General features: G+C 38.9%; 1 protein-coding gene across 3 annotated transcripts in view; it reads left to right on the forward strand.

Annotated features, from left to right (window-relative positions):
• The window catches only part of CDK15 (cyclin dependent kinase 15), a 124,484-nt gene that overhangs the window by 74,929 nt on the left and 35,046 nt on the right, over positions 1-14,509 (forward strand). For all 3 annotated transcript variants that reach the window (XM_018554016.1, XM_018554015.1, XM_018554018.1), the window contains one exon: positions 9,129-9,177. In XM_018554016.1, the coding sequence (XP_018409518.1) occupies positions 9,129-9,177 (49 nt within the window). The remainder of the gene's footprint in view (positions 1-9,128; positions 9,178-14,509) is intronic.

The following is a 14,509-nucleotide window of genomic DNA, read 5'->3' on the forward strand; positions in this document are numbered from 1 at the left end:
CAGGGCATGCTGATGACATTTTGTGTACCCATTTGTTTTCAAATGTCTCTCAACAAATGTCCATGGACCAAAAACGCACCGGCCTTATTTTTTGCAGCACACTGCAAGGCAACTCCTGTGTTTCCTATTGTATGCATTGCCTTTGCTGGCAATGCATACAATAGGACCATTAGAACATATGAGAATCACCTGTTCATATTTGCAATGAAGCTTTATTGCTGGCAATAGAAATTAGCACTTGGATGGCAAACAACTGTAACTCAATGTTTGCATTGCTTGCATCACAGTTCGCCATCTAATATAAACTCCTAAAAGCTGTACTTCTACTCCCCCCATCAGCTCATTCCTCACAGGTATTACCTTTTGTTCACTTGCCCCTTCCTTTTAGATTGTAAGCCCTTACGAGCAGGCCCCTCCTACTCCTCTTGTACTATAAGTAATGCTTTACTTCTGATTAACTTTTTATTTTTTTATGTAACCAGTAGGGGGAGACAGAATCTGTTTAAATATATGACTAACTCTAAGAATGTAAAGCCTCTACATACTTTCCTGATTCATATATACAGTGTATGTGTAAACTAGGTACATCGGAAAGGGTTACTTGTTCTAGAAGTAACATGTAATAATGATGTAAAAATATATAAATCTGTTCAGTTTATTAGGTGAAAATCTAAATGGTGTAACGATTTTTGTGTTAAATCTAAAGTGCAAATGAAAAACTTACTAAAGGTGATTAGCAATGTAAAATGTTTTTAACCTGATGATAAAAAATAACCAAAAACCATATGATGTAAATAAGACTAAGTGCATATATTAGCTGCCAAACATGTGACATGAATCTATTTTAAACCTTATTGGTTTTGCTGGCAGGGTACTTCAATACCAAATCTTATAATTTGATCTTGTGATATTTAACTAATGGTATGTTGCTAGGATAAATGTATGGACATTTTTAGTAATGGGATAAAAAGGGCATTTTCTCCAAATTCACCAAGTAAGAGGCAGCTGGATCTTAAAAACCTAAACTAAAAGAAGAGTTTGGGCTAGAGTGGAGAAGGTAAGAAGTTCTGTTGGAGTTTAAATGCTGTCTTTGTTCCTATAGACACATTTTGTCTAGACACATTTTGTCTTCTGGTTCTGTCTGATACTCATCACTGGACAGGAAGTGGGGACACTTTCCTCCATGGGGATATAAAATCCTGGCATAGTTTCAAGTTTCTTAATTTTATTAATGAAAATGAATATGTGTTTTGATTGCTGCCTAAAGCTGGTGTTGCACTGCTTTAATTTTGTCCGAGTCTCACTGAAATTTGGCCTCGTCAGCACTCCTCCTTTGAAAAATCCGATTTTTCAATTGACTTTTGGCCAAACAGTGACTGCATCTACTGAACTCCAGTCACTGGTCGGATATTCTGAGAGCAGCACACCCACCGCTGTCATAATACAATAGCTTGGTGGGGGGATTCCCCCTATGCATGCTGTTTAGCATGGATGGGGGAATCAAGTGGTTTTTCTCATTCAGGCTGCAGGTCTTCAAGTAATTTGTATTGCTCAGAATGAATGACCAGAGGCATTTACAACATTAATATGATTTAACATGAGCACCACTTCACAAAAAAGGTAAACTCATTTTTGTTGTCACTTTGGTTTGAGGACACATTTGGTACTACACATTTACTGGTGAATTCTGAAAGTTTAACTGATGAGCATAATGTGAGTTTGTTAGAACATTCTGTAGCTGTAACACAATAGGAAGAGAAATCTGTTGTGGGATGTCAGCATAATTGTACCATGCTATCATCACACATGACAGACACACTTCTGGGGCATTCTGTCAGCAGGAAAGGTCTCCAAACAGCTCCCTTAACATAACATTAAATCTTCTTTAAGACGAGTCCCGCTGCTTTATCCCCTGAGAATGCGCTGACAGTCTTTGTACAATAAAAATATTAACAGCTGTACACAGACATCTTTTTTCCTACTCACCCTTCTCAAATGTAAAGTGTGCAACTTATTAATTGTGTTACACAGAACTGCTTCATATTTGATCATTATGTTATCCATATCCTGCCTTTTATATACTGGTTCTTCTTACATGATATGCTGAGTTATAACTTCTCCTTTGGGTGACTTAAGTAGAGACCGTGATATGCCACTTATGTGACACTTCTATGAAGACAGCTGTAGTTATATAATATTTATGAAATGTAACATCAGTTCCGTATTTCTTCCTTGCAGACTTATGTATTTAGATTATATCATAAAATTCTAAACAATTGACAGTCCTTCACATCCCATTTGCTACCCCAGATTTGAAGGTATGTGTCCCTTCATCCATTCTTCCTTTCACCTTTTTAGTTCACTTTTTTTTTAAAATCCATTACCATTACAGCTTACAATATATATTAAAATACCGACCTCCGTTATAAAAATTGATGCTTTCTTTTATTAATGCTGCTCCCGTGGGCTCCCCCTGTGTGGCCCCAGCTCCTCAGGAATGAGCACTCTGCTGGTAGAACTCAGCTTGGCTAACTATGCATGCACAATCTGCTTTCTCCCTCCCTCACTCGCACATTGTTGGGCTCAGCCGCTACTGTGAGAGAAAGTGGACTGCGCATGTACAGTTAGCAAACTGAGTGCTTGTTCATGAGGAGCTGAGGGCCACACATCCAACAGTTGGTCTATCCTGTCATGTAGGCGGCACAGGGAAGGAGAGCCCGGAGGAGCAGCATCATTTTTAAAAACAGAAGGCAGCATGTTCATATCTATTCTATGATTTAATGTTATTGGGGTTTTGAAGAAAATAAAATTAAGGTAAACTAACCCTTTAAATATAAAAGCTGTTCTGTGAACACTAAATTGTTGTAAAAGTGCTTGTTTTTTCTAGAGCCCTGGTTCTCAACTAGTGGGCCGCGACCCAAAAGTGGGTCGTGGCGTCCTTAGTTCATAGACCCTACTGCCCCATTCAGCAGGGTGACTTTTTGTGGCAGCATGATGACTCTCTGGACCTTGGACCACAGGAGCAGAGGGGGAGTGAGGTTAAACGGACTGGTCTAAGAGCCAGCCAGTGTCACGGTTCGGGTAAGTATAACTTATTTTAGCTCCCTAGACAAAACAAGCACTTAACCCTTGTAGTGTGGAGGTAACCCCACTGCAAGGGTTAAGATTTGATTTGCCGGGAATTCTGCTTTAAAATGGTTGAACATTCCTTTTTCATTTCGTTAACATGTTAAAGTTTATATGAGATTTAATTGAATGGGTTTTCATATACTTTCACATATCTGTCTAAGTCTCCCTACTGAATTCTCTCTCTCTGTAGAATTGAATTTAAAATTCTGTGTTTTTATTAAACCTATATCAAAGTCCACTATCAAACCACCTGTTTTATCCAACCTATATCAAGGGCCAGTGTCAAACAGCTGACATGTATTTCAGCAATAGAGTGCCCACCTCCACCCCAGCATTAATAATATTTTTTAAATCCGCCTATTAACAGATCAATCACAAAACCATCATTTTATCTGCATTAAAAGTATTTGATAACATAGCAATCTTTTGTGTAACTGTAGAGACACACTAAATACCTATATATATATATATTGTATATCTCCTTGTTTTCACTTCATATTATAGAAACAGGCACATAGTTTTCCTCTTGTTGTTCCTGGGAGTAGTACAAAAGATAAACATACAAAACAAAAACACCGGTTCCAGCAGCATGAGCGTCTAATGAAATCCTCCAGGAGCCTCTACAGAGCAGCCAGGCTAATGTAAAACAGATCACTGATTACCTTTTACAGCTAGAGTTTACTAGACAAGCAAACAACCCTACAAAAATATTCAGCAGGAAATGGGTGGGGAAGGGGATCTAATTGTTCCATTTTGAGAAAGATGGAGTTTAACCCCTGCACAATCAGATTTCACTCTGGCTAGAATGGGGTGAAAGGCAATGTAAATCTTTGAAATGTGACCTCTGTTCACCCCAAAATGCTGAGCTAGTAATATATCGTTCAGTTGATAATTGTCCTGCATTTGATATCTCCAAGGGCTCCGCAGTTGAAACTGAAAAAAGTTTAAATTATTATGTAAACTTAAGTCACAGAATGTGCTGAGAAGACGAACATAAGCTGCTGCTTTCCAAGGAAAAAAAAAGATCAACTTTGTTTATTTAAATTTACACCATCTGAAAAAAGGAGGCGATCCAGACATGAATTGCTCACTTGCAAACTCTAGAGACTGTCTAATTCCAAAGATACTTTCTGATTTGACTGTTAGTGTGCCCATAGTCTGATGTTGCAACATCCTGCTGGCCAGTGAGGTTTGGCTGCCATTTTGGATCTTCAAAGCAAAATGAAACAGGGATAAATAGACAAATGTAATGTGTGATTTGTGGGGGTCTCCAAGCCTATTACAGAGCACATCTGTTACACACTATCTAAAGTCTAAAAGCCGCAAGAATACACTCATCAGCCGTGTACTTATTGTAGGTCACGCCGGCTGCTTCTGGCAGGCATTAGAGGGGTGAAGACAGTTTCAATGGGCAAATACAATGAGGGGAATTTATCAAAACTGGAGCAGAGAAAATCTGGAGCAGTCGTGCATGGCAACCAATCAGCTTTTCTCTTTCATTTTTAAATCTTTACTGAACAAACTTATGGTGCCCATACGCTAGACGAATTTCGGCCAGTTGTTAATGTACAGGCCGGAATTTGCACAGTGTGTAGGGCTGTCGGCTCCCTTTCAGCCGGCATTCCTCGATCAGCTGATCAAAGGAGCCTGCTGGAAAATCTTCGTGCCATCAGAGCCGGCAGCCAATGGGCTGCCTGCTCTGATCTGGTATTCGGACAGGTCCCGCCGCCACCTGTCAGCAATACAATGCAAACAGCTGCAATTCCTCGATTAACATGCTGTTTGTGTTGACGGAGGAATCGCATCAGTTTCTTTCGTTCAGCTTGTCTGCTCCAGTTTTGATAAATTCCCCTCAATTTGTTTAAGCAGTGGTGTATTCAGTGCTGGAATTTCAGTCCCTGAGCAGTCTCACACTAACTGGGGTAGTACATGTAGTTCCTCTTCTTCTGGGTTAAAGGGTCAGTCCACATATAGCTCGTATTTCAGATTTGTCGGATGCTGGAAAGATGTATCATATAATGGTTTATTACGGTATTCCTCCTTGGGTCTCCTGTAGTCAGATTTTAGTGATTTGAATTTCCAGGTCTCCACACCAGAGGTGGCCATTGGGTGCCATTCTCCCTGTTGGATCTCTTATTTTATATTACAGAACATGCAAAAGTAGGAGTGGAAAAAATCTAGGGGGTTATTCACAAAGAGCCTAAGGATATAGCCGTAGGTTTGGCTAATCCTTCCTACCAGACCTAAAGGGAACTTTTTTTAATTTCGAGATGGGGGGGGGAGGGGGACACAGGGGTTAGACCCTCTTAACATTCCTACCAGATCTAAAGGGTCTGGTATGGTTTGGGAGGGGGACCCCACGCTGTTTTTTTGGTTTTTCTTTGTTTACATTTTTTATAGCAGAATAACTGAGCTGAATGCTGCTCAGGAACATTCGCCTATTTAATCACTGCTGTTCGGCTCCCATTATTTCTGGCCGGTACTTTAGGCCAGCAGGTAACGTGGCTTACCAGTTCCCACCTATAACCGAAATATAATTTGTGGGTGGACTGACCCTTTAGAAAACTATGTCTCTATTACCTAATGGCACTATCAGCTACAGTAAGCTAACAGTAAAATTATTATTACTAAGCATTACTCAAAATTATAATATTTCTGGACACATCTTATGAATGGAGTTATCATAGGTAAAGGGAAACTATAAGGGTTTTTGATAGGTTGTTGTTTTACAAGTAAACATTTCATATCTGAAAAGGATTTCCAAAGCACTAACATCCATCTACACAAACGGCACAAGAGTGGCAGCTTGCCTTCAGTCTTAATTTTTTTGCTTGAAACTCTGCATTGAGCCATCTGATAAGGCATGAGGTTCGGGGATGAGTAATTCTCTTGGGTATTCAGATTTCCACTTGAGTTAAAGAAGTCTGTAAACAGCTGTTTTTTTTAACAGTTTGTAAAGTCAGAAACTCTGCCTGCTGGCTAAACAAAAGAATAGTAATAAGCAATATTTCATATTTACCTGATAAAAAATAAAAACAATGTTTATTTTTCTAGTCCTGATTATAATAAAAAAGTAATTTGTGCAAAAACACTATACCATCCATTTAATAGGCCAGCTCCATTTACTGCCAGTCACAATCCCTGCTCGTATGTTATGCAACTGCAGTCTAGAATACCACATGACCTCCCTTTAGCTGGTCTAGTTGGCTGCCCTTTATTTTCCCTTGTACTAGATGAACCCTCAAAGTTTTGTCGTTAGATTAATAGTGGGTTCACCTGCACTTTAATGGAGCCAGTATTTCCTATACACTAGGAAAATTATACAAGATTTCAGTAAGAAGTTATTTTATTATTTACAGTGGAAATATTACCTAGAGTCTCTAACTCATCAAAAGCCATCCCATATGACCCTCATGGACTTTAAACACTGATGCCTTTATGACCCCCACATCCCGAGTTTGGTTTCATCTCTTTGTTCTAACTCATAAATCCTACACCAAACTTAAAACTTCAATATGTGTTGAAATGGGAAAAAGAGATGGGGAGAACTTTAAGGGAAGCAGAAAAAGTGGAGACATAGACCCAAAGCATTAGAAAATAGAAAATGGGATAGCTAAATGTCTTTCCTCGTACTTGCCAAACTGCCTCTTAGGCTGTAATTATACAATGCTCCATATGAAACTGTCCTAGGGCTCAAAGTCTATGGCAAAGAGTTTACCACATTACCAACCTCTAATTGTATTATAGCCTATGCAAACTCAACTGAAGTGTTATCATATAGACCTTCCCCCACTCTACCCAAACACATGTGCATTAATTACTTGACATAATGTGGCAGTCTCAAACATTGTGCTTTTAAGATATCAGAAATAGATTAAGCAATAAACTAGGCAACTAAAACACACACACACATTTACTAAATAAAACTGGCTCAACTAAGTAACCATGGCTCAACTAAAACGATACCGAGGGTCACCTAGCTAACTCTTTTTCACTTTAAGAAGACAGGTAGCCAGATAGGACAAACTCTTATTCCTGATATCTGCTACACGCCTACCATAGGGGGAATGGGAATCCCTTTTAATTCCCATCCTCCCCCTTGTCTGACAGCAATATTCCTAAAGCCCCTACATTTCTCTTTTTATTTTTTTCCTTTTTCTCCCTCCCACCTCCTCTACTTGCTCCACAGTATCTTTCTTTTTCACATTTTCATGACCCTGTTCTCCATACTATTTCCTTTTTATACTCATTGTGCCCTCAATGGAACAAAATAATCCCCCACTAAGGTGGTGAGTACAGTGTCAGCATCTCTCTTATTGTTCTTATGGTGGTTTAGACTCATGCATGGATAATGAAATGATAAATTTGTTCCTTCAAGTAACTGTAAGGTATGTCTCTTTTGTATACCTACTTCATTCCCCTGGAACCTTGGACTCTTGTGCTCACCTAATTGTTATACCACTGTTCTAAAACTTTAATAAGTTTCTAATAAATTTCTATAATGTGTGCACTTACACACATTGCAAAGCTAGCAGTCTAACTGTCATTTTACAGAAGGACTGATCAGTCTTGAACTTTCTAAGGTTGCTATCAACTACTGGATATGGCTAAGCCGTAATCGGCTGGTTTTTTTTTAAGCTACAATAAAGACCTCAATAAAACAGAACTGCCAGTATTAAACAGGTTTTTACAAATATTTTCGCACTAATAGAGAAGTACCACATAAACGTACTAACCTCCTCAGTCCTTCTCTCCTAGCGTTTTGCTTCTCAAACACTATAGCAATATTCAAGCTTTATTTTTAAGATACTGGTGTCGTATAAGAATTTGCACCACTGTCCATTTCCTGGATTGAAAGAAAGCTGGTGGGACAAATCACCCTGTGTATAAGTCTCACTTAACTCAATCAGGAACCTCTTATTCTGGCATCTCACGAATGGGTGCACTTGCAGTACACTGGCTGCAAATTCAAATGGCAAAGCACGGGATGATGTGGTGCTTTAGAAGCCTAACAAAGGCAACCCCATAAGTAAAATTATGAGGAAGAGCTTTTAATGGCAAGATACTTTTGGTAGCATCCACAATTTGGGACTCCTAAAATTCACAGAAGAGAATTTGGTGTTTAAGTATGCTACTTTCAGGCACCTTGCAGTGTCTGCTGTTATGCAGTACAGTTACTTTTATCTTTTTTAAAGGAAATCTGTACTAAGAAACCTATGTAGGCTGCCATTGCTGACCTCTCCTTAAAATGATAGCTGTCTGGCTGTCATGCTGATCTAATGGCTTTAATGCTTTGTGGGTCACTGAACCAGAACAAGTATATAGATCAAGAGTTCTGGCTTCACTGTAACCTTCATAAACATAGATGTTCACTATTAGTATATTGCTGGAAGCTAAAATATAATGCTTTGAGGTATAGGTGCCTTATTTGTCACTACAGACAAATTAGATTAGAGGTATCTAGGTGCTTGTTCTTCATACCTTATCACAATACAAAAACAGTCTGACAACTGCTATTTTCAGGAGGTTAGCAATGGTATCCTCCCACATTTCTCATTCCCCCAGCTATTTAGCCTCAGTGCATAAAACTCAGTGCCAGAGAAGCCCATTGTCTGGTCAAAAGGTCACTAATAAATTCCATATATTCTTCACCCTCGTAAGTGCTCTTCAACTGACAGTTTTATTCCTATGTCTTCAGTTTTTACATGGTACCTGTTTTAGAAAGTTGTACTTTATAGGTATTAATTTTCTGTTTAAGACATTTTCATAAACTTATTTCATTGTGGTTGTTTTTTAATGAGTATAAGGGTACTTTTCCCTAAAAGCTGGACATTTTTGTGTCTTCTGGGCCTAACCTCTATGCACTGGTATGTAAAACCTTAAATTTCAAGCATGTTGCTTTGATATGTATAACAATTAGTATGCAGATGTTTGCATTAACATAGTTTCCAATTTTTTTATGCATATGTATAATTATGTTCTAATATTTTTGTTTGTAGATTGTCTGACTCTATGTGAAAAACAGCCTTTTGGAAATGTCTGGGACAGGTAAGCCAAGGTATTAAAATTTGCAGAGAATAGAATGATACTGCTTGTAATGTTGGAACATGATCATGTGACTTTATACCTTTCACATTTCTAAGCGCATAGAGGATGAATTGATCCCCTTTTCCCATCCATAAGTGTACACTTTGAAAAACAAAACTTTTAAAATTAGCCGACGGTCTAGATCTAGAATGACATCTAGAATTATACATTCAAAAATATCAATAGTGTTTAGTGAATTGATCCAGGAGATCCAGTTGCTTGATCTAGGTAACTATGACATTGCTACTTTTTTCCATACACTAATACTTATATGCAGCAACTTAAAGGTGATTATAGGCAGATTTCTGATCATCACCTGAGGTAAGTGCCAAAACATAAGTTTAAAGGGAGGAAACGCCATTTAAAGTTATCCTGTTTACTAAGGAATCAAAACATAAAGAAAAAAACCTATAAAAAAAGGCTCTATATGTACCTTTCTTGTTGGCCAAGTTTTGAGATGCCTCCTTTTTGCCACTCCCCAGCTGCTGCATGTATTCCACACTTTCAGGTGTGTAGACTGCCTGCTTTCCCACCATCCTAAACAACAAATTACATATAGTGCTTCTGAGAGAAACTGCACCACAACCCTATTAACCAATTAGAAACCGCTTCAAATTTATACAGGGTTTTTAAGGTGCCAAGGACACAGCCGGAGAAGAATAATTTAATATTCAACAGCTTTATTCACTTAAATTTCATAAAATCACCCACCAATAAATACAGTACCACTTAATTTTGTAATAACAAACAAAATGGATAAATAACCCTGTTAGTATCCAACCTTGCAGTATCACTCCAAAAAAAAAAAGATAATGACAATCTATACAGCAAATAAGGTCTTGTCATAAACCGAACAAACATGATTGCGATGATACATTGATAGCTGGAGTGGTTCTGGCTTCAACCCGTTTTGTGCTTCTCTGTGCTTCTTCAGGAAGAGGTGGAGGTGATCAAATTAGAAGCGACACTATTGTTTACCAATATGATGCTGGCATCAGTTTATGTGCACCCTGGAATGACTTGAACCATGGACAGGTGACCGCCCGAGAGTCCAACATAAGGGAACCAATCACAGGGTAACCATCAATTCCTTCCAAATATATACCCTTATGGAGATTGCTTCATGCTAAGATATCCCAAAACCAGGAAGGGGAGCCAGATGCTGCCACTAATCTGCCGAAATAGAAGCCGCCCGTCGGATCTTAGTCCACCTAGTTCTGTCCCCCGCACCGGATAATCCCACTGGCTGGCAGCCTCAGACCCGTACCAAACCGCATCCCTTCTCTTTTTAAAGGACTGCAATACATGGACTTAGATATACTTTAAGAAGTCTGGCGTGATGTCACATGACTTAAACAAAGCACATAGTAGTAAACAGGACCTGATCTTCAGCCTATGTTACTATGGCCATAATAGGCTAAAATCATATATTTGGATTTAAAAAAGCAAACTGCAGATAAAGGACTATTGTTAAATAAATAAATTGGCTGGGTAAGATTTTGAAACAACATCAAAACCATAAACTGTATCATATCAAATAAAATAAAATAGTTACTTATCTCAACAGTTTACTCTATGTGGGACACTATTCTATACGCCTATCCTTGTTCAGTTTTAGCAGTTATTGGTTTGGTGATTAACCCCATTAATCTAATGTAGAGTGTTTTACTTTGCATTTTCAGTAAATGTATAATAAAATGAAATGAAAGCTCTTTTGCCATGGATGTGATATTACTGGTATGTGGCAAAGTTTCACTTTACTGAAAAAAAGATTAACCTCTTGCCGTCCGCCCGTAGTAAAAAAACGGACGGACGGCACTGCAGCATCTGCAATTGTTCATAAAATATATTACACAGATTACCTTTCTCCTCTATTATTAAGAGATAACAGAAGCTGCTGATTCTCATAATAAAGTCCTGGTTTCTAAAGTTACTATTTTCTTTTCTTGGGAAGAAGATGCATAGGCATTTACTCCCACACCTGTCTCTCCATTGGTTCTTTCTCACCCCATCACCTGACACAACACAGACGATGGCACCTGCAGGCCTCTCTTAAGCAGCCATCCATAAAAATATGTGCCCCATCCCTCACGCTCTGTAGCACAATATGTGAGCCTGAGCATGAAACAGATGAACAGATGGCACAGAGGGAGGGGTCTCCATCTTAAAAGAAAGCCCCAACTGGGACTGTCAAAGGCAACAAGACTAAAACTTGTGTCTAACAAGAGCAGAGAACTGCAGTAACACTGGAGCGATCTCACATGAGAACCATTTGCTGTGTGAGAGGATTTGCCAAATTCTTTATCAGTTTGGTGTAAGGGAACTGTAGGCAGTAAATGCAGCAATAATAGCTAGAGGCAGTAAATACATTAGAACATAAAACAAAAAAATAGTATGGAGTTAAAATATATGATAACCTTAATTTTAAAATGTTTATCAAGCTTTTTTTCAGATTAAGTGGTTTAGTGTAAATTCAACATTTTTAAATGAAATAGATTAGATGTATAGTTATCTAGATTACTTACTTTAAGGAACATTAAAGTTTTCTTTAAATGAATTATGAAGTTAAAGATTATGTTGATTTTTTTTTTTTCTTTCATCAAAATAGTTTTTGACTTTTAATTTTGTCATCTTGATTTCTAATTACTTTGATTTTAAAATGTAAAATCAAACTGACTGAACTTTATCTACATAATTACCTGTGTGTTTACAAATTTTTTTAGTAATTGTCCGTGTTATCCTTTACTTTAAGAATATTTAATCCCAATGAAACACATCAATCATTTTTCTGTCCTGCAAAATACTACTTATAGTTTTTATACAATTTTGTGCTTATTTCAATCCTAACACAAAAATACGATTAAAACAAAATTACTGCATGCAAGGATTTTCCATACAGATTATGATAAAGAATAATTTTGTACGGAGAAGAAAGTTAGTTATGATCCACAGTTCATAAAGCTACAGTGCAAGCAAGCTTTTACTATGTCTCCCAGATAAGGAGCTATAGCAATTTAAAAACTATAACAAAGTTTGAGGAATGAAACACTGAACTCAAATCCATCCTTCTCATTATTAAAATATTTGCCCCATCAGTAAGCCCTGCACTAAAGATCCCAGCCATTTTGGTGGCAATGCTTATGGGGTACAAAGTGCTAGAATTCAAATTCTTTATCTACTTGATGTCCTTAGCTACAAAGCCTCAATTAATGGCACCCATCAAGGATACTGCTTGAAACATTTCTGCACTTGTTCTTACGTAATGTTACATTCATATTCTATAAACACTCTTTAAAGGAGAACTATGGGGTCAGGGCTTTTCCCCATAGTTCTCCTTAGGGTAACGGGAGGACACAAACTAGCGTCCTCCCCTCACCCAAAGCTCGGTATACCGCGAGCTACAGCTCGCAGTATACTGAGACGCCGCAGCCGGGACGGTTCCCGACATTACTGTCAAGATCCACCCAGCTGCGTGATTGACAGCTGGCTCTGCCTATCTAAAGGCAGAGCCAGCTGTACCCGCCCCCTCCCCCGTCTGTTCCGCCAGTCAGCGCTGGAGGATCGGGGAGGGGGGTAATCCCTGCAGGGAGCTGTGAGTGACAGTCACAGCTCTCTGCAGGGATAGATCGAGAAGTGAGCGAGCGACGCTATGTGTTCGCTCACCTCCCGATCTATTGAGTCGACCTGTGGCAGTTTCATTGTCACAGGTCGGCTAGAACTATGAGGATGAGTGATTTTCACTCGCCTCATAGTTCTCCTTTTAATTATAACATATAAACCCATCCAGTGTTCAGTTATGTGCACTGTAACAATGTGCATTGACAGCTGTGGTAATAATAGGGATCATGTTAGTGATGTCGCTCCGATTTATGTACAGTTTTTGCTTAGGCTGCATTGAACACAATAATACCAATGCAGAAGTGATTACATCCACCATGTCATGTAGAAAAAGTCTAATGAACCCCAATTTTATGATTCACTCTTGCTCCAGAATGGAGTAACATATATTAGATTGATTGACTATTAGGATTATCAATTGACACTTGAACATGACATTTTCAGAGCAACATGCAGTAGCTAACAGAGATTCAAAGTAGTCAGTGTTGCAATGACCGGTATTTTGGTTCGAAAACTTGCATAATTATTAAAGACAATAAGGAGAACAGTCACAAAAAGGTTCACAGCATATGCCAAACATGGGCCATCTGCATGAGCAAAGAAAGACAGTGGTCAAAACGTGAATCTCACAGGCAGGGTTATATAGATATATAAAATATCTAATGAAGAAAAAGAATGAAGAAAGAGAATTGAATCAGCACTGATGTGACCTCAACAATGGCATTTGGAAACTGAATTTATACAAGGCCAACACATGAAGAGGCATCGGCATTAAACCTAAATACCCATATCAAAAGAAATTGATATGGACTGATGAACCTCATTTTATAATTATTCCTATAGGTGGAAAGCTTTATATTCAGTAGTTTATTTCTGCTCCCTAATAATACATTTGATAGCCATCCTTGCCAAACAGATCTCTATTTTGTGGTAGTGACTAGGTACAGCGATTGGTCTGTATCTCAATATAAAAGCAGTGGTATGCCAAGCCATTTTACAGGACCATGTGCACCTTAGGTTACAAATACATTTCCCTCTTAACCCCTTCGTGACTGACGACGTACAGTGTACGTCGCCAGCATTGGGGCTGTTAAAACAGATAGCCGCCGGGACTCTGTTTAAACTTGTAAAGCCGACTGTTGGCTTTACAACAGAAGTGATTCTGGCGACTTACCTGTCGCCAGATCGCTTCTGTGTCCCGTAGTAGGGGTCGCCGGATACCGCCGCCGTGCTTCCCGGGCTCCGTTGCCCCTCCTACGGGCCCGGGACCGGCTTCCTTGGTGTCCGCGGGGAGCTGGGGAGGAGGTCGACGAACTTCCAATTGCATCACTTCCGGTCCCTGGGCTGTCAGTTCTGGGCTCCTGCAGCCCAGCTATAAGCTATTGAAATGCGATCTGCACTTCAATAGCTTATTTCCAGTGTAAATGTGACACTGGGGGTCTTTTGGATCCGCAGCATCACCTTAAAGAGTACCTGTCACCACCATCTGCTATCACATGGGGGGGCTTGTAAGCCCCCCTATGTGATAGCAGTCAAAGTAAAAAAAAAAAAGTTTTTAAATTTAAAATTAAATAAAATAAATCTAATAATAATAATTAAAAAAATTTAAAAGTCCCCCTCCCCCGTGAGCACGCACGTCGCCACGTAAACACGCGTCAGGTGCGCCTGCGTATGA

The sequence above is a fragment of the Nanorana parkeri genome, unplaced genomic scaffold (assembly GCF_000935625.1).
Source record: "Nanorana parkeri isolate BGI_ZX_2015 unplaced genomic scaffold, ASM93562v1 scaffold139, whole genome shotgun sequence".
Classification (NCBI taxonomy): domain Eukaryota; kingdom Metazoa; phylum Chordata; class Amphibia; order Anura; family Dicroglossidae; genus Nanorana; species Nanorana parkeri.